General features: G+C 43.4%; 1 protein-coding gene across 1 annotated transcript in view; it reads left to right on the forward strand.

Moving 5' to 3' along the window:
• Positions 1 to 21,348, forward strand: part of LOC109915327 (SH2B adapter protein 2) — a 125,375-nt gene that overhangs the window by 51,367 nt on the left and 52,660 nt on the right. Inside the window, exon 4 of the mRNA XM_048612402.1 lies at positions 8,713 to 8,814. Within this exon, the coding sequence (XP_048468359.1) occupies positions 8,713 to 8,814 (102 nt within the window). The remainder of the gene's footprint in view (positions 1 to 8,712; positions 8,815 to 21,348) is intronic.

The following is a 21,348-nucleotide window of genomic DNA, read 5'->3' on the forward strand; positions in this document are numbered from 1 at the left end:
CCCTTCTTCAGAAAATCATTTTCTGAAGAAGGGTCTAGGCCCGAAACGTCAGCCTTCCTACTCCTCTGATGCTGCTTGGCCTGCTGTGTTCATCCAGCTCAGCACCTTGTTATCTCAGATTCTCCAGCATCTGCAGTTCCTGCTATCCCTGAAATAATATATTGTAAATAACCTTGGCCCCAGCACTGATCCCTTTGACACTACATTACAGTTTCGCCTGACGGTTCCAACAACCCAAAGACTTATGCAGGATACTACTTGCATATAATCGAGGCACTGGGAGTGTCTGATAACTAACTGACCTCCAATTTACTTTGGCAGAAAGACCCCAGATAGTGGTCTTTCCCCACCGCGCCTTGGCAGCATCTGCCCCAAGCTTTAGTGCGTCCCTCAGCACGTAGTCCTGGACCTTGGAATGTGCCAGTCTGCAACACTCGGTCAACATCAGCTCCTTGCTTTGGAAGACCAAAAAGTTTAAGGCAGTCCAAAGAGTATCTTTCACTGAGTCGATGGTCTTCAGTCAATGTTTGTCTCGGTGTGCGTCCCTGGGAACAGAGCATAGAGTCCTGGGTGATGGAGCTGCTCAGAATGAAACTCACAAGAATCATGCATCTTTCTCCAGACCTACTTTGCAAAGGCACATTCCAGGAAGAGATGTGTGACAGTTGGTACACCTCCTCCACTGCACCACCCCCACCCCCAAAGCAAAAATTACTTTGATATCTGCTCAGGGAACAACCTGTGGTCAAAGGTGTTTTTCTTTGCAAATTTTTCCATGAAGGACAGGTGATACGGAATGGTCCCAACTACTTGGAGCGTTCTGCGGTGCTGAGGCCAGTCCCATCCTTTGCCACGCTGGGGACAGGTAGAACCTCAGTACATAGTGATACTTGGTGTATGTGTACTGAGGGTCTCTGCACAGCCTGATGCAGCCACACAAAGGTGGCCGCAGGATGAAGGTGGCATTGGTTATGTTCTTTCCTCTCCTTATCCAGAGCTTTGTACGTGGTGTCCTTGTGGATACCACCCATCTTTGACCTCCCAAAAGAAGTGGAAAATGGCATGGGTGACTGCAAGAGCACAGGTTCTGGGAATGGGTCAGTCCTGCACCACAGAGAGAGTACCTTGTACCTGATGACCAGCTTTTTTTTTAACCTGCAATGGAGAGGGAGTGATGATCCCAAAAGCTCAGTTTCTACCTCGCCTTGGCAATACGGTTCTCCCAAGTTTTTGTGCATGTCCAGACCCTCGGAACCATATTCCAGCACCTTCAGGTATTCTGCCCTGACTGTGAGGGGATACAGGATCAGTCAGCACTGTTCCTAAAGAATATGGCCTCGCTGTTGCCTTGATTTACCTTGGCTCCTGATGCTCATGACAGCGGATCCAAGCAGAAATCCAGCGATGTTGTCCCTTTACAGGGAGACTCTGACCTGCAGGCCACCGCTACCTGGAATAGTCACCCGCCTCGGGCTCGATCCTTCCTGATGCTCTCAAAAGCGTTCTATACAACGCACAGTTAAAGATGGAGAGTGTGCAGTCCTGCCTGACTCCGGATCTAATTGGGAAGCTTTCTGATTCCCATCCTTTGAGGCTGTTGGTGTACAGCAGTCGGATCCAATTGCAGATTCCCTCCCCAAAGCCCATTCTGGAGAAGCACATCCCACATGTAGGTGTGCGATATCCTGCCAAAGGCTGCCTTCTGATCCAGGCTGATGAGGTAGGCATCCACCCCCCTGTCCTGCACGTAGGTGACCGTATCCCCAAGGACTGACAGACTGTCAGAGATTGTCCTGCCCACTGCTAGGTTTGGTTGGGGTGAGTCCTCGATCCCAACGAAGACCTGACCCAGTTGGAGATAACCTTAGACAGGATTTTGTAATCTGCATTCAGCAGCGAGATTGGTCGCCAATTTCTAATTTCCTCCCTTTCGCTTGTGGATGAGACCATAAGACATAGGAGCAAAATTAGGCCATTCGGTCCATTGAGTCTGCTCCACCATTCAATCATGGCTGATAATTGGGCTGAAGACATTGTGCCATGTCAGGGAGGGGAAAGGTGACCTGACACTTTACTCCAGGTGATGATTCCTCATGGAATTGCCCATGGTACCTACCAGAAGCATATTGTCATTCACCTCCAGCAGGTCCTGGCCAGTCAAATTCTTCAGAGCCCAATACAACTTGGTCTGTAAGCAGTTGCCTTCCGGAGTTTTATTTTCTAGGGACTCGAGGGGCCTTGGTCAGCTCATCCAGAGGTAACAGCTGGTCCAGCCTTTCCCGTATTCTGTTGTCTAAGATCTCTGTAATAGAGGATAGGAACGATGGGAGGCTGCTCTGTCTGTGGGCTTCGTGTCATACGGCCTGGCATAAAAAGATTTGCTGATCCTCAGGATGTCAGGTTGAGATAACATTACCGAGCTAACTTCTTCCTTCAGGCTGCTGATCAGTTGTGGCATAGATTATAAGAGCAGGAAGGTAATGTTGGAGCTGTGCATGACTTTGGTTAGGCAGCAGCTAGAGTACTGTGTGCAGTTCTGGTCACCATACAATAGGAAGGATGTGATTGTACTTGAGGGAGTGCAGAGGTGATTCACCAGGATGTTGCCTGGGATGGAATGGTTTAGCTATGAAGAGAGGCTGGATAAGCTCGGGTTATTTTCTTGGGAGCTGAGAAGGTTGGTGGGGACCTGACAGAGCTGTATAAGATTGAGAGGCATGGACAGGGTGAATCAAAAGCAGCTGTTCCTCTTGATTGAAGAGCCAATACAATGGGACATAAATATAAGGAAGTTTAGAGAATATTTGAGGGTGGTGGGAATCTGGAATGCTCTGCCTCAGAGGGTAGTTGTGGTGGAAAACCTCACAACCTTTAAAAAGTTGGATGAGCATTTAAATGTCGTAGCAGTTAAGGTTATGGGTCTAGTGTGGAAAGGTCGGTGCTCAATAACTCTACAGTGCCCAATGCACTGAAACCCACACTAGCCTTTAAGCCATGCATTTCATTCCTTTATTTTATTTAATCTATGCCAGTTTACCTGTTGCTCAGGTCGTAATCCCGAGATTACCATCTTGAAGTTCTGCATTTTAGTTTAGCTCCTAACTAAATGTTCCTGCAACATCTCATTTCTAATCCTGTCCCCTGTCATTAGTGCCAATGTGGATGACAAAAAACAGATCCCTCCCCTCTTGCTCTAAATTCCTCTCCAGTTCCAAGGAGATGTCCTTAACCCTGGCACCAGGCAGGCAACAAAGCCTTCAGGACTCCTGCTCATAACTGCAGAGAGCAAATCTATCTCCTAAATTATACTGTTCCCCCTACCACTGCTACATTCCTGTTTCCTGCCCCCACTTGAATGGCTCCCTGTGCAGTTCACTCATCATCCCTGCAGTCTCCACTCTTGTCCTGACAGGATGCAAGAACCTCATCACAGTTGGACAGTTTCAAGGACTGAGGCTCCTCGAGAGCTACCCCTTGTGTCCCCATACCTGCCTCACTCGCAATCGCACCTTTCCTGTTGTTAATCCTAGACCACGTTTCAATGACCTAATTTAAGGGATGTGACTGTCTCCTAGAGTAAAGTGTCCAGGTCACCTTTCCCTTCTCTGACATGGCACAATGTCTTCAGCCCAATATCACCACTGATCTAATTTGTTACAGAGGATTCAATTACAGGAAAGATGACATTTCCTTGGGAAATCAACAGATAAATCATCAAAAAAAAACCTCAACAAATTGGCAAGTTGACACAGAAACAGTGTCAGGAAGCCTGTCAGGTGTGGATTGAAGCTCCTTTAGTAAAGAAAAGACCTGTGTGTATTTTTTTTAGACCATTCTAGCTGTGATAATGCTTGCTTTGACTCTATCAATGATAGGAGGCATTCTATGCTCCAGCTTCTCCAGGGTGGCTCCAACTATTTTGGCTCACAAAGGGCTGCTACATTATTACGTATAGCGATGCACAGTATTGGTATTCTTCAGAACTGTTCGCAGAAGCTGTGTTGACTGCAGAATTCACAAATTTCTCAATGCTGCATGAATGCTAAGATTGGGCCGTCGTGAAAATACTGCTGAATAAACAGTGCCTCCTTTGTTCACCTTTTTGGCACGATTTAAAAACCTACAGAGAATGAATCCTCTGTAACAATCTTATACATTCCCATCAAGTGCTGTTGATAGCTACCACCATTTTATTTGCCAGCTCAATAACAGATTAATAGTGGCATTTCATTTTATTTACACAGAAGTTGCCTTTTTTAAAGATCCCATGACTCTTCACTTGCACATATTTTATTTACTGTCTGGAAAATGACAATTGCCACAACTGGCAAGGGAGCTTTTAGCTTCAGTAGCTGTGGGGCTGTGCAGAGACTTGGAGCCTTGTCCTGCATCATACCAATGACATTTTTTTGTGGTACAAAAGATCCTTTCTTTTTAACTACCGTCTCATATTGTTTTGCATATATATTGTTTCTGAATCTCATTCGAAATTGTACCATTTAATTTATTGTTAGAACCCACACTTATTTTTAATTATTTTTATTTTATCCTTTTATCAATTTTTGTTGGGAGCTAAAGATGACTTTTGGACTGTGGGTTACAGCTTGTGTTAAAAGAAAAACAGACCAAACAAGCTTTTTGTTTTGTTTGTGTGGCAAGGCCTGGAAGCTAATTGAAGGCTGTTCCTCAGTAAAATGGTTCTGTGGACATTTAATCTAAACAGATAGCAGAAGTTGGCTTTTAAATAGGAGACATGATGGCACAGTGGTTAGTACTGCTGCCTCACAGTGCCAGGGTCCTGGGTTCGATTCCACCCTTGGACAGTTTGCAAATCCCTCTCTGTGAGGGTTCCCTCTGGGTGCTCCCATTTCCTCCTATAGTCCAATGATGTTTAATCCGAAGGTTAGATGGATTGGCCATGCTAAATTGCCCATAGTGTCAAGGGATGTGCAGGCTAGGTGGATTAGCCATGGGAAATGCAGGGTTACAGGGATAAGGGTGGGAGATGTGTGTGCGTATGGGTGGGATGCTGTTCGGAGGGTCGGTGTGGGCACGAGGGGCCAAATGGCCTGCTTCCACACTGTAGGGATTCTATGATAAAGACGGGATATACTTGCCGTGGAGGGAATGCAGCAGAGATTCACTAGATTAGCAGGATTGTCTATGAGGAGAGATTGGTTTGACTGGGCCTGTATTCACTAGAGTTTAGAAGAATGAAAGAGGATCTGCCGGAAATGTGTAAAATTGTAGTGGAACCAAACAGACTAGGTGCAGGAAGGAAGTTTTCCCTAGTTGTGGAGTCTGGAACTGTGGTAGACAGACTTGGGATATAGGGTAGGCCATTTAGGACTGAGAATCGGAAAAATGTCCTCACTTGGGGGCTAGTGAATTTATGAAATTCCCCACCACTGAAGGCTGTGGAGGGGGCCAAGTTGCTGAACATATTCAGGTTTCTCTGATTTTTGAAAGCATGGGAGTGGGGAGGTGTTAAGGGGTGATTTTACAGAGATTTTATAATATAGCAAGGGATATAGATAAGGTGAACGGCAAGTGTCTTTTCCCGAGGATGAGGGATTTCAAGACGAGGAAGCATATTTTTAAGGTGAGAGAAGAAAGATTTTCAAAAAAGACACCCACCAACCACTCTGTAAAATGAACTTCTGTAGGAAGTGGTGGATGTGGGTACAGTTATAATGTTTAAAAGACATGTGGATGAGTTCATGAATAAAGAATGTTTGGAAGAATGTGGACCAAGCGCAGGCAGGTGGGAATAGATTAGTTTGGGATTATGTTCAGCATGGACTGGTTGGACCGAAGGGTCTGTTTCTGTGCTGTATGACTCTGATTCCATAACATCAACTACACAAGCCTGATCAACACTCTCCATTAGTTTACCAAAATGAAATTGGCTAAACAGATAGGAACTGCAGATGCTGGAGAATCTGAGATAACAAGGTGTAGAGCTGGATGAACACAGCAGGCCGAGCAGGGTCTAGGCCCGAAACGTCAGCCTTCCTGCTCCTCTGATGCTGCTTGGCCTGCTGTGTTCATCCAGCTCTACACCTTGTTATATCTGAAATTGGCTAAACATGGTTCGTCTTTGATAAATCTGTGCAAGCTGTCATGTAGTAAACTGAACAGCAATTGATTTTCTCTTGGATCATTGACTCTGAAAGTTTCCCCAATATTGACAAATCAGTGAAGTGACTTTTAATTGCTAGGTATACCCTTCTGCATGTTTTAAATATTTGCAACGCTCCAGTGATCTGACACTACCCCATATCAATTGTGGAGGCAGAACTTCCTTCAGTTACCTAAAATGTATCACAGCTGGATTTAAGAATGATTTTACTTTGATTGCTGCCAAGCATTTAAGTAGCTCTTCTTTTGCCTGTTTTCTTTTTAAATCATATTGATTTCTCTACAATTCTTTTAGTGATACATTGGCAGCATCCTTTGCTTTAATGAAGACAGATGCAAAGTATTCATTTAATGCATCAGCTGTGGCCTCTGTGTCTTCATATGTTGATCTCCTTTCTGGTGTCTGCCCTCATCAGCCTGGCCCTTCCCTATAACATATTGGTAATATAGAATCCCTCTACTGTGAAAGCATGCCATTCAGCCCATTGAGTCCACACCGACCCTCAACACTGACCTAGGGTGGGGGAGTTCATATTTTTAGGGTGAGAGGAGAAAGATTTATAAAAGGACAGGCGGAGCAACCTTTTTACATGGAGGGTGGTTCGTGTGTGGAATGAACTGTGAGAGAAAGTGGTGGATGTAGATACAGTTACAACATTTAAAAGACACTTGGATAAGTTCATGAATAGGAAATGTTTGGAGGGATAGAGACCAAACACAATCAGGTGGGACTAGTTTAGCTCATGAACATGGTTGGCATGGATTGGTTGGACCAAAGCGTTTGTATTGCACACACTATAACTCTATGACTTCCTTGATGTCGTCATCACCTATACAGCTCCCTATTTTAGTCACCTAAAAGAAAAACCAAGTACAGTGGGGGCTGGAAATTTTAAAGGAAAATAGAAAATATTGGAGAAAGCTAAGCCACTCTGGTAGCCTCTGTGAAGAGAGAAGCAGAGTTTATGTTTCAGGTTAACGCTCTTTCATCAGAAAGGATTGAACTAGTTCTGATGAAAGATCTTTGACCTTGAATGTTAACTCTGTTTCCTGCTTCACAGAAGCTGCCAGACCTGCTGAGCATTTGCAGTGGATTATATTTCTTTCCCCTTTTTTTTCTATAGATTGCCAGTTTAATATATCTCCATCTCCAAATGCAGGTTATTTTTAAACATATTAAGAAGTGATTCTAGAATTGATCCTGCAACATCACCGCTTCCACAGGTCCAACCTGAAAACCATTCATTAATCACCACCCTCCATGTACTATTCATTAACCAGCTTCTCTTCCAATGCTGTCACATTCCCTTTACTACCATGTTGTTGTTATTATCTGATTAGATTAATAAATCTGTGCAGAAAAATCCCATCAGTTTGGCAGCAATCCATCCACTACAAGAACACATGGTGAGACTGGATGTTTTACAGTAACAATTTGCATGGCGCCCCAGCTCCTAGTTCCAGAACATGATCACAGATTTTGCAATCCTTGGTGTACAAACGTTGCATCTCTATTGCACCATCATGGAACTGAGCCACACTGAAAAATCAAACAAACATAATTTCAAATAAAACACATGCATACAGTTACAATGTTTATTTTTATGCTCACTCTAAATTGATTATAAATAAGTTTTGAGAGGACAGTACAGTATTTGATGATGTCAAAACGAAAGTTGAAGGTTTTCCAAGAGTAAAGCCTTTTGGTGGCAATATGTGCACTGGGTCGTGTTCAGTCTCCTACAGAGCGTTTGCAAATTCTTCATGCACAAAACCAGTAACGGTGAATCGAAACCCGTTCCATCTCGCTCAATTTGCTTTTCCATCAATAATGGATAAGCTGCCTGCTACAGGTAGCCTTTCGGCAAGACTGCTGTCTGACCATCGATAGATGGAGAGAGTCAGTCAACACTCCTCTCTGATGTGACACAGTGATGTTGGCAGAAATGGTGAAGATTCCAGGGCTGACGTTTGTGACCATAAGGATGTAAGAAATTGAAAAAGAATGAGGCCATTTGTTGTCTTGAGCCTGCACAGCTATTCAGAGGTTGATCTGATTGTATCCACAACTCCTGGTCCGCCTGCTATGACCTGAGGTTCCCCTGTTTGGTTAAAAGTCTGTCAGTCTCAATTCTGGCTGGGCAACAGAGACAGGGACAAAGTAGGATAAAATAAAACTGAATTGATTTAAAATTCTGAAACAGGGATATGGTGTGTGTATGGAATAAGCTGCTAGAGGAATCGTAGAGCCGAGTACAGTTACAACATTTCAACAGGTACATGAATGGGAAAGGTTTACAGGGATATGGATCAAATACATGCAAATGGGACTAGTTCAATTTAGGAAACCTGGTCGGTGTGGAGGAGTTGGGCTGAAGGGTCTGTTTCCATGCTGTTTGATTCTATGACTCTTTATGAATGGTGGATACCTCCATTAAGGCAGTCTGGTTTGTGCTTTCCAATAATATTTCAAGGACCAGTTTGAGAAGGATTACTTGGCCAGTGTCTGAACTCTGCTCGATGTTTTGATGTGATCAGTGACACATAATAACCTGATACTTTCTTTAACAGTCTACGAAGCCCAGAGTCAGCATCCCACTCTCTGCAATCGTCAAGGTCAGGACCACAATGCCACTAGAAATGCCCGATAAGGACAACACGTTTGTGCTAAAGGTAAATGTGGAATGCGTGTGACAGGGTGATTGCGTGACTATCTAGTAGTTACTGATAGCCTCATACCAGATTTATACCACAAGCAACAATGCACATCTTTTCTTATTGATCGTTGAGTAGGTTGATCCTTTTTGGCATTGCTCAGAGGCTTTTCTTTCAATATATATTTGAATTATTGTATTTTGTAAGATATAAATATTTAAATATTTTCTGCCTGTTCCTACTTTAGTTATATTCTATAGCATGATGAACCAAGAATTCTGACTGCAACTGGAATCTTTTTTGGGGTGTGGGGGTATGCAGATATCAGACATCAATGACATGTCTTATAGAAAACTAGGACCTCTTGGTGTCTTTCTATCCAATGTATCTACATCCCACATAATTTCCCCTTCAGTCTCCTCTGTTCCAAAGAAAATAACTCCAGACTATTTAATTTTTCCACAGAACTAAAATTCTCCAGTATAGACTACATCCTCATAAATCTCTTCTGGACCATCTCTGGTGCGATAATATTTTTCCTATTGCACAGGAACCAGGATTGCACACAGAATTCCAGCTGTGAAGTAACTAGAATTTTATACAATTCGAGTGTAACTTCTCAGCTTTTGTATTTTATGCCTGACTAATTAATAAATACAAGTTTCTTGTTGACACCTTATTAACCCTTTATCTACTTGCACCAATCTTCAGAGTTATGTGAATGTGTGTTCCAAGTTCCTTCTGTTTCTCCACACTTCTCAGTGTCTTCCCGTTTTATAGTGTGTTTCCTTATCTTGTTAGCCCCAAATGTATTATTCCTCACTTATTGAGAGCGATCTCTATTTGCACTGTTTGTCCATCTTGCTACCCCATTGATATCTTCCTGCAGTCTACTGCTTTCTTCTTCTTTATCAATCAAGTAGCCACCTGGTTTATAATGTGCAAACTTCTCAATCATGTCTCCTACATTCAAGTCTAGCTCATTGATAGATATGATGAACAAGAAGGGTCTCCATGCTTAGTACTGCTGAACTCCACTGAAACAACCTGATGGTCATGAAAACACCCTTTGCCTGTTACTCTTTGCTTCCTGCCTCTGAATCAATCTTGGACAAACTCCAGAGCAACCCATGCTCCAGCCAACCCTAACCCCCTCCTAAAAATATTATTAATTATATCAAGAATAGCATAAAATCAGAGATTTAGAAAATAAAATAAAGAGCTAATGTTTGATTAGAAGTGAAGACTGACATGTGTAGATGTTAAATAAGAACCAAAAGAACTGCGGATGCTGTGAATCAGGGACAAAAACAGAAGCTGCTGGAAAAGCTCAGCAGGTCTTGCAGCATCTGTGAAGAAAAAAATCGGAGTTAACGTTTCAGGTCCCAAAACATTAAATCTGATTTCTTTTCTTCACAGATGCTGCCAGACCTGCTGGGCGTTTCCAGCAACCTCTGTTTTTGTATCTGTAGATGTTAGTCCAATTGGCCCACTGTCCTTGAAGAGGATACTTACTCTTGCCTTTTCTACTCTTGCCTTTTCTTGACTGATACTACGGAGACTGATTAGTAACGGACACATATTTGATGTGTTGTGATAGCTTAATAACTTCTTTGTAGTCTCCCAGTGCAAGCTGTGTGCCCACCATCTAATTTCTAAATGAATTGATTTTCCATAATCTTAAAAGTTATCTTCAATACATAGAGGAAAACTCAAGGCAGACATTCAGAGGGCTTTCAATGGGTAATTGAGAATAGTGTGCCATGGATTAGAGGGGAAGTGGCTTTAATGTTCATTTTTACTGCTCTCCTCTTTTATTCATTACAGGTGATTTTAAATTTTTTTCCCCTTTTTTAAAAATGGAATGTGTTTTTCCCCAAAACCTGTCTGTGATGTCTTAACTTTTCAAAATAAAAGTGACCCAGAGCACATTCTCCAGGGCTAAAACAATTTTTAAGGTTTATTATTGCAATTAAAACTCAGGGAAATGTTCGCAACACACATTCAGATACATACAACCAAGGAAGGAAGAAAGACAAAGAAGTTATAAATTATTTAAACTTAAAGAAATAGGCATTAGTTGACATGAAATAGAGATTCCAGTAGTTCAGTAAACAGTGGCAATGCTGTCAGTTGACTGTGCACAAACATTCCTTTTGCAGGGGCTGAGATGTAATTTAATTGCAAGTGACAGTGTAAACCAGGAATCAGTGTAGTTTGCAGATGAAATACATGTTCTTTCTAGAAATCTATTTTTGAGAGAGTTTAAGATCAGAGACACTGTGTTGGCTAAGTCTGGAGGTGCATTTGATGTGTCCTCTTCTGGTGTTACAAGCATACCTTTGAAAGAAGTTTAAACTGATTGAAAGCCTGGCAGGCTCAGTTATGTGACTGGGGTTTTGGACTGAATTACCTCAGCTAATGGGATTGTTTTAATCACCCTTCAAACTATTTCTAGTGAGGATAGAAATAGAAATATAGGTCAGGTGAAAGTGTGGCTGAGGAGCTGGTGTAGGGGGCAGGGTTTTCAGTTCTTGGATCTTTGAGATCTCTGCTGGGATAGAGGTGACCTGTACAAAAGGGACAGGTTGCACTTGAACCAGACTGGGTCCAATATCCTTGTGGGGAGATTTGCTACTGTTACCTGGGAAGGGTTAAGCTAGTTTGGCAGGAGGGTGGGACTCTGAATAAGAGAGGGGCCATCGAGAAGTCAGGGTAAAATATATTAGCCATCGAGAGCACTTTTACTATTCAGGATAATCAGGAGTACAATAAAGGGAGGGAAAAGACTTCTGGTGTAAAGTGCATTTATTTCAACGCAAATGTGCTCAGAGCATGGATTGGTTCTGGGGACTGGGATATTATAGCCATGACAGAAACTGAGCTGTCCAGCCCTTCTCTCAGCCTAACGTTCCAGGATACAGAGCTACAGGCATGACAGAAGTACAAGTAAGTGAGGAGGGGGAGTTGCCCTTTTGATAAGGGAGGACATAACAACCATGCTTAGAGAGGATAATCTTAAGGGGGGTCATCAAATGAGACCATATGATTACAACTTAGAAACAAGAAGGGGATGGTCACTCTGTATTATACACTCCCAAATAGCCAGCGGGTACTAGAAGAGCAGATGTGTAGAGAGATTGCAGACACCTGTAGGAATAATAGAGTAGTATTGGTTGGAGATTTTAATTTCCCCTGTATTGACTGGGCCACCCAGAGTGTAAAAGGCCCAGAGGGGGAGAATTTGTCAAATGTGTCCAAGAAAGTTTCCTAAATTGATATGTAGAGGGCACTACTCGGGAGAGTGCAGCACTGGACCTCCTGTTAGGAACCGAGGTCGGGCAAGTGACTGAAGTGTCAGTCGAAGAGCACTTTGTGTCCAGGGACCATAACTCTCTTAGTTATGGATAAAGATAGGACAGGTCCACAGGTTAAGGTGCTGAACTGGAGCAGGGCCAGTTTTTGGGCCCATTAGGCAGGATCTAGCAGAAGTCGATTGGGTGAGTCTGTTTGAGGAAAAGGAATGATTTTAATGGGAGTCCTTTAACAGTGTGATATCAAGAGTCCAGGGACAGTTTAGGGTGAAAGGAAAAGCTGGCAGGTTTAGGAATCCCTAGCCGATGAGAGATATTGAGGCTCTAGTCAGAAAAAAGAAGAAGGCAGACATTGGGTTTAAGCTGTCGGGTTCAAGTGAATCCCTGGATGACTATAAAAAGTGCAGGAGCACGCTTAAAAGGAAATCAGAAGAGCAAAAAGAGGGTATGAGATGGATCTAGCAGATAAGGTTAAAGATAATCCCAAGATGTTCTGTAGCTATATTAAGAGTAAAACAGTGGCTAGGGACAGAATAGGTCCCCTTAAAGATCAACGTGGATGTCTATGTGTGGAGCCACAGGAAATAGGAGAGATTTTTAATGACTATTTCTCCTCTGTGTTAACTGAGGAGAGAATCATGGATGCTAAGGAAGTAAAGTAAACAGTTGGGGATGTTTCAGACAACATACACATTACCAGAAAGGAGGTGTTTGCAGTCTTAAAGCACATTAAGGTGGATAAATCCCCCAAGGCTGATCAAGTCTATCCTCAGACATTGTGGGAGGCTAGGGAAGAAATTGCAGAGGCACTTGCAGAGATTTTTGCTTCATTTTTAGCCACTGGTGAAGTTCTGGAAGACTGGAGGGTGGCTAATGTTGTTCCATTGTTTAAGAGGGTAGCAAAGACAAGCCGGGGAACTACAGACCAGTGAGCCTGACATCAGTGGTAGGCAAGTTATTGGAGAGGATACTGAGGGACAGGGTCAGTCAACATTTGGATAGTCAAGATCTGATTAGGGATAGTCAGCATGGATTTGTGTGCGGGAAGCCATATCTGACAAATCCTTTTAGTTTTCTGAAGAGGTAACCAAGAGGATAGATGAGGGTAGGGCAGTGGATGTTGTCAATATGGACTTTAGTAAGGCCTTTGACAAGGTCCGGCACAGCAGGCTAGTCATGACGGTTAGGTCACATGGGATCCAGGGAGAGGTAGCTAATTGGATTCAAAATTGGCTCGATGGTAGGAAGCAGAGGGTGATGGTTGAAGGTTGTTTCTCGAACTGAAGGCCTGTGACTAGTGGTGTGTCAGAGGGGTCAGTGCTAGCACCTTTGTTATTTGTTATTTTCATAAATGATCTGGATGTGAATGTATAAGGCATAATTGGTAAGATTGTGGATGATACAAAATTAGGAGGTATCGTTGATAGTGAGGAAGGTTATCAAAAATTACAGAGGGATCTTGATCAGATGGGGAAGTGGGTTGCGGTTTGGCAAATGCAATTCAGTACAGACAAGTGTGAGGTGTTGCACTTTAGAAAGTCAAACCAAGGTAGGACTTATACAGTAAATAGTAAGGTCCTGAGGAATGTTGTGGAACAGAGGGAGCTAGGAGTACAAGTACATAGTTTGTTGAAAGCGGCATCACAAGTAGACAGGGTGGTGAAAAAGGCATTTAGCATGCTGGCCTCCATCGGTCACAGCACTGAGTATAGGAGTTGGGATGTTTTGTTACAGTTGTATAAGTTGTTGGTGAGGCTGCACTTGGACTATCGTGTCCAGTTTTGGTCACCCTGTGTTATAGGAAAGACACAGTTAAACTGGAAAGTGTGCGAAGAAGATTTGAGGATGCTGCCAGGACTAATAGGCCTGAATTGTAGGGAGAGGTTGGCCAGGATAGGACTTTATTCCTTGAAACTTAGGAAAATGAGGGGTGACCTTATTGGGGTGTATAAAATCATGAGGGGCATAACTAGGATGAATGCATTTAGTCTTTTTCCCAGGGATGGGGAATTGAAAACTAGAGGGCATAGGTTTAAGGTGAGAGGGGATAGATTTGAGAAGGAGCTGAGGGGAACTTCTTCACATAGAGAGTAGTGTGTAAATGCAATGGGCTGCAGAGAACGTGGTTGAGGAAGGTACAAAAGCAACATTTAAGAAACATTTTTGGACAGGTACATGGATGAGAAGGGTTTAGAGGGATATGGACCAAATACGGGCAATTGGAACTAGCTGAGTGGGCACCATGGTCAGCATGGACCAGTTTGGGCTGAAGGGCCTGTTTCCATGCTGTACTATTCTGATTCTAAGACTCTATAAACAAACCCATTGTGTGGCGTAGAAGCTAACATCAAGTCAAATATCATGGGTCTTACTGGCTTTGTCGGATTTGGAATGTTTGTCTTGGACCTTGGATGGAGGTGAGAGGTGAGGTGTAGGGGTCTGATTGTAGCTGGCGGAAGTGGCAGAGAATGATACGATGGGTGCAGAGGTTGGTGGGATGATATATGAGGACAAGGAGGTTTCTGTGTTTATTTTTGTTGGGTGGAGGGGGTTTGAGGGCAGAAGTGTGGGAAACGCAAGAAGTGTGGTTCAGGGCATTTTTGATCAATGAAGGGGGGATGTTGTGGTCCTGGAAGTAGGAGGACATCTGGGATCTCTGGGAGTGGAATGCTCCATCTTGGGAGCAGATGTGGCGGAGGTGGAGGAATTGAGAGTGAGGGATTGCATTCTTGCAGGAAGGTGGATGAGAGGAGGTGTAGTCAAGGTAGCTATGGGAGTCGGTGGGTTTGAAATAGGTGTCGGTGCTGAGAAGGTTACTGGAGATGGAGACAAAGAGGTTCAGGGTCCTCCTCTCTAGTCCTGATGAAGGGTCCCTACCCGAAACATTGACTCTCCTGCTCCTCTGATGCTGCCTGACCTGCTGTGTTCTTCCAGCTCCGCACCATAGAGACCCTAGAGGAGTCCAGGAAGGCAGGGGGAAACTCAAGAAAGCAATGAGGGGGCATGTGAAAATGCTAACAGGAAAGATTAGGTCGAATCCTAAGATACTCTGAAAGTATATCATGGGGAAGTAAATAACCAGGGCAAGGGTGGGGCTATTAGGGAGCATGAAACAATCTGTGCTTGAAGCCAGAGGACATTGATAGAATGTTAAATGAGTACTTTCCATCTGTCTTTACTTGCATCCTGCTTCTCTAAAGTAGAGAAAATGAGAAGATGGATTGTGAAGTTCTTCAACAAGTGGACGTAGAGTGAGGAGGTATTGGAGGTTTTGATGAATTTAAAAGTAGACAAATCCCTAGATCTGGACGAGTTGTATCCTAGGTTGTATTGGGAGGTGAGGGAGGAAATTACAGGGCCCTGACCCAAATTTTTACATTCTGTGACCACAGGGGAGGTGCCAGAAGACTGGAGGATAGCTAATATGGTTCCACTTTACAAGAAGGGTGATAGACCAGGAAATTGCAGACCAGTGAACCTCACATCAGTAGGAGGGAAACAATTGGAGAAACTCTGAAGGAAAAAAGTTTGCCTCTCTAAATAGAGACTATGTTTGAGCAGCAATGGTCAGCGTGGCTTTTCCAGAGGGAGTTTGTAGTGATTAGAACAAGGGTCAGGTGGATCTCATTGACAGAGATCGTTGATTGGCCCAGGTTAACAACCCCAATCGGAGCTTTGGCTGACAGGTATAAACAGGTAATTGAAACAGTCCTTTGGTCCAGGAGACTGCCTTTTGATCTGGCTGGTCAGAGCCCATGTAAATAAAGGGTGACTTGGTGCCAGGATACAGCCTCTGTGCAGTTATTTCAGAGGTCATGTCTAATCAATCTGGTGGACTATTTTGAGGAGGTGACCAAAGTGTTTAGATGAAGGTAGGGCAGTTGACGTAATTTTTTATGGATTTCAGCAAGGCCTTTGACAAAGTCCCATATGAATGAATGAATGATTTATTGTCACCTGTACTCTACAATGAACAACACAGTGAAGTACAGTGAAAAGCTTTAACTGTCATCACATTCTGCTACCATTTGAACGTTTTAAGAATAAAAAGATAAAGATGAAAGAGTCCATCTTTGTTCCACCACCTCCACCATGAGTCTTGAGCCCTGAGCTGGCTGACCAACGATACCTGCAACAGACCCATCAACATTGGAGTCACCACTCTTCAGGCACCATCTCATCGTTGCTGGGCCCACCTCGCTGATGGGCCGCTAATGTCGGGTCCTGTGATGGAGCCACGCTCACCCTGCAACTAGGAGTCCCTGGCTCTGAGCCTACCACAAGTACGAGCTACCACCACTGCCATGCACATAATCAGGAGTACCTGCTCCGGGCATATTTCAACCAGGAGTCCCTGGTTCCACTGCCACTGTCGCCTCTAGCCTCTACAATGCCTGGAGAAACCGATTTAAAGAAGGTAAAAGCTCGTGGGATCCAGGGTAACCTGGTAAGATGGATCTAAAATTGGCTTAGTGACAGGAGATGGGAGATAGAAGGCTGTTTGTGGGACTGGGGTCTGGTATGCAATAATATACCATGGGGATCATTGCTGCATCCCTTTATTGCTTGTGATATTCATAAATGATATAGATGAGAATGTGGGAAGGATAAGTAAGTTTGTGGATGACATGAAGGTTGACAGTGAGAAGGAAGGTATTAGGTTACAGGATGATACAGATGGATTAGTCAGATGGGCAGATCAGTGGCAGATGGAATTTAACCCTGATAAATTTGAGATGTTGCACTTTGGATGAAGCAATAAGACAAGGGATTACTTAATGAATGGCTAGACATAAGGAAGCTCAGAGGAACAGAGGGATCTTGGGGTGTTTGTTCACAGATGCAAGACAAATTAATAGGGCAGTTAAGAAGGCACTTATCAGTTGTGGCATAGATTATAAGAGCAGGGTGGTAATGTTGGAGCTGTATAATACTTTGGTTCGTCTGCAGTTCTGGTAACCACACTACAGGAAGGATGTGGATCCACTGGAGGGGTGCAGAGGAGATTCACTAGAATGTTCCCTTGGATGGAACGTTTCAGCGATGAAGAGAGTCTGGATAAGCTTGGATTGTTTACTTAAGAGCAGAGAATGTAGGGAGGAGAGTTGGTAGAGGTGTATAAGATTGAGGGGCAAAGACAGTGGATAGGAAGCAGCTGTTCCCCTAAGTTGAAGGTTCCATTAAAAGGAGGGGGGGCTTGTTGATTAACTGTGAGGGTTTTTAGAGGCAATGGAGAGGTTTGGAATGCACTGCCTGGGAGGATAGTTGAGGTGAGAAACTTTACAACCTTTTAAAAATTACTTGGATGAGCATTTGAAATGTGTTCGTTCAAGGCTATAAACCTAGTTGGGTAAATGAGACTAGTGTAAGTAGCAGTGTAGTTTTGGCAGGACAAATATGATGGGCCAAAGGGCCTCTTCTGTATTGTGATTCTATGAACTTGTGTGTGGAGGCATTTTAAATAAAAACCAAAAGAACTGCAGGTGCTGTAAATCAGAAACAAAAATAGAAATTACTGGAAAAGATCAGCATGTCTGGCAGCATCTGTGGAGAGAAATCGGAGTTAACAATTCAGGTCAAGTGACCCTTTCTCAGAATGTGGAGACACATTGTCTGGTTCCTTGGAGTTGGCTTAACTAAACTGTTCATTCAAATGGAAGGTATGACATTTCAGAGGAATGGTGAATTTGATTTTATCCTGATAATTGGTGAGAATTTCTCGAAACAGCCAAAATGCCCATTCCGTTTTTGAAGTGGTCATTTTAAATCCAGCAAGTGTCTTTTTTTATAAATGTAAAGAAAGAAGGAACTTGAACAAGACAATTTTGTTTTGCTTTAAGCATGTTCAAAGAGAAGAGAGAAAAAATAGGGTTAGAAATCTGGTTTTAACATCACTTGAAACTCCCTATGTGGCAGTTCACAACATGTGATGGAACTTTGGGGTTACTGACTTACCCTAGTGAAGGGATTAGTTCCCAACCTGTCCATTTCATTTGGGGTTCTCTATTCGCTCATGGGATGTGGGCATCATCCCTAATTACCCTTGAACTGCATGGTTAGTAGGTCATTTCAACCATGTTACTGTGCATCCTGCACACGTAGGCTAGACACTACCTTGAGGAACGTCTGCAGAAGTGTCTTGGAGCTGAGATGACTGACTCCATGTTCATAATCATCTGTGAGGTATGGCTTCCAATCAGTGGAAAGCTTTCCCCTGGTACCACTTAAACTAGGGCTGCTTGATGCCAAGCTTGATCAAATGTGGCATTGATGTCAAGGGCAATCACTTTTATCTCACCTCTGGAATTCAGCCCTTCTGTTCATGTTTGATCCAAGGCTGTAATGAGATTTGGAGCTGAGCGGCCCTGATGGAACCCAAACCGGGCGTCACTGAGCAAGTTATTGCTGATTACATGCTGCTTGATAGCACTGTTGATGGCACCTTACATCACTTTACTGATGATTGAGAGTAGATTTGTGGGGTGATGGTTGGCTGAGTTGGATTTGTCCTGCTTTTTATACATACGTGGGCAATTTTTCCATGTTGATGCCAGTGTTGTAGCTGTTTGGAATGGAATCCTTTCCAGAAATCAGGCCGTTGAGAGAGACCATAATAAAATATAGAGCCAGAATTACGCCATTTGGCCCATCGGGTCAGCTCCACAATTCGATCATGGCTGATATGTTTCTCAACCCATTCTCCTGCTTTCTCCCCGTAACCTTTGATCCCCTTACTAATCAAGAACCTATCTATCTCTGTCTTAAATACATTCAATGACTTGGCATTCACAGCCTTCTGCAGCAATAAGTTTCACAGATTCATCACCCTCTGACTGAAGAAATTCCTCCTCAACTCAATTCTGTCAGGTTGTCCTTTTACTCTGAAGCTGTGTCCTCTTGTCCTAGTCTCTCCTACTAGTGGAAACATCATCTACACGTCCATTCTATTCAGGCCTCTCAGTTTTCTGTAGGTTTCAATGAGATCCCCCCCCTCAGCCTTTGGAATTCCATCGAGTGCAGATCCAGAGTCCTCAACTACTCTGGTGCAGTGGCTCAGTGGTTAGCACTACTGCCTCACTGTGCCAGGGACCTGGGTTCAATTCCATCTACAGGCAACTGTCTGCGTGGGTTTCTGCCGGGTGCTCCAGTTTCTTCCCACAGTTCTAAGATGTGCAGGTTAGGTGGATTGGCCATGTTAAGTTGCCCATGGTGTAGGCTAGGTGGGTTAGCCTGGGGGAATGCAGACTAACATGGATAGGCAGTGGGGTGGGGGGGGGTGGTGGTTGGGTCTGGGTGGGATGCTCTTCAGAAGGCCGGTGTGGAGTTGTTGGGCCGAATGGCCTGTTCCCACACCGGAGGGATTCTATGATTCTAAGCCCGTCATTCCTGGGATCATTCTCATAAAATTCCTTTGGCTCCCCTCCAAGGCCAACACATCCTTCCTTAGATATTGGGTCCAAAACTGCTCACAACATTCCAAATGTGGTCTGACCAGAGCCTTATACAGCCTTAGCAGTCGTATTCTAAATGTCTCAAAATGAATACTAACATTGTATTTGCCTTCCTAACTGCCAAATGAACCTGCATATTAACCTTAAGAGTCCCAAGTCCCTTTATGCTTCAGATTTCTGACACCTTTCCCCATTTAGAAAACAGCCCATGCCTTTATTGTTCTTACCAAAGTGCATAACCTCACACTATCCCGCATTGTATTCCATTTGAGATTGAGATCACAGGCAGGCGTTAGCTAAGCCTAGAGCTGCTTTATGAGTTCTCTTCTGGCGTTACAAACAGGCCAATGTAAGACGTCAGCTGATCAAAACCCAGCAATTTTAGTGATAACTTAAGAAGGGTCTCAACCCGAAACGTCAACTTTCCTACTCCTCTGATGCTGCCTGGCCTGCTGTGCTCCTCCAGCTCCACACTGTGTTATCAAAGACTCCAGCATTGGCAGTTCTTACTATTTCCCAGCAATTTTAGCCACGTGACTGAGATTTTGTATTGATTCACATCAGTGAATCAGATAACTGAGGGACCATCACCAAGTCAGAGTGAGTGTCAGTGCTTTTCTTTTAAACAAAACCGGTTTAAGAGTCACGTCGTCTGAGATTCTTTTGTTGGCTTGACAGGAATGTTCACACAAATGGGAAGTGTGACATTCTAAGGAGCTATTGATTCCTCTTTTGTCCTGGTAATTGCTGGACATTTACATAAGCAGTCAACTTGCCCACCCTGTGTTCCACTGCAGACATTTTTGAACCTAGCAAAAGTCCATTTGTTTTAAAAGAAAAAGGAACTTAAACAAGATAATATTATTTAAAAATAACTACTTAGAATCTCTCACTTCCTGTCCTGTAAGCATTACAAGTAAATCTGGCATCATCCCAGGGGCTATTGCATAGTCTTGCGTGCACACGCGTGACTAAATGTCGAGAGGGCGTTCTTGTGAGCTCATCCCATGCAACAGGATGGTTCCACACTCCCAGAATGGACGCTGTCAGTACATTGATAGCCTTTTACAGTAAATGAAAAATTTGTCAGTATTCTCTTTGTAATGCTGTCAGTGTTTCAACTCATTCCACACATCCTTGGCTATTCTTAACATATGGGGATACTAGGGTCAATTGTTAAACAACACACACCCCTCCCCCTCCCTCTCAGATCATGTAATTCAGTAACATCGGGGATTAAACCTGAGTTTTTGAACCATATGATTGAGTTACTTACTGTATGAACTATCAGGTTTGTCAGTGGAGGCAATTTTAAATGGTTAAATAAGAATTTGTGTGCGTGAGTGCATGTATGTGTACATTCGGACATTATCCCACCAGGAGCAGTGTAATTGGCTTCAGGCAAGGATTTCCTGACTTTGGCTGTTATAATTAAGTGTCTACATGGTTTCCTGGCAAGCATCAATTAATGTTGCATTTAATGGTCCCTGATGGGGTGATTTTTTTTTTTGGCAATCTCAAATCTTTACCCACAATCAGTGCAAAGAAACCATTGAAATGCTGAAAAAAGCCCAACAGTCCTTAAACTAAGTGACCATTTTGATAAGGTGCTTCCAGCTGTTCTTTAATGTTCCAACTCCTTTAACTTTGAGGCTAGTCACGTTTTTAAAAATGTATTTCTTCCTTCTTTTGTCACAGGTTCAGCACACAATATTTACAAGAAATAGACAGTAAAACAATGAAGGAAGAAATACATTTTTAAAAACGTGACTAGCCTCAAAGTTAAA

This window comes from Rhincodon typus, chromosome 26, assembly GCF_021869965.1.
Source record: "Rhincodon typus isolate 14 chromosome 26, sRhiTyp1.1, whole genome shotgun sequence".
NCBI classification, from domain to species: Eukaryota; Metazoa; Chordata; class Chondrichthyes; order Orectolobiformes; family Rhincodontidae; genus Rhincodon; species Rhincodon typus.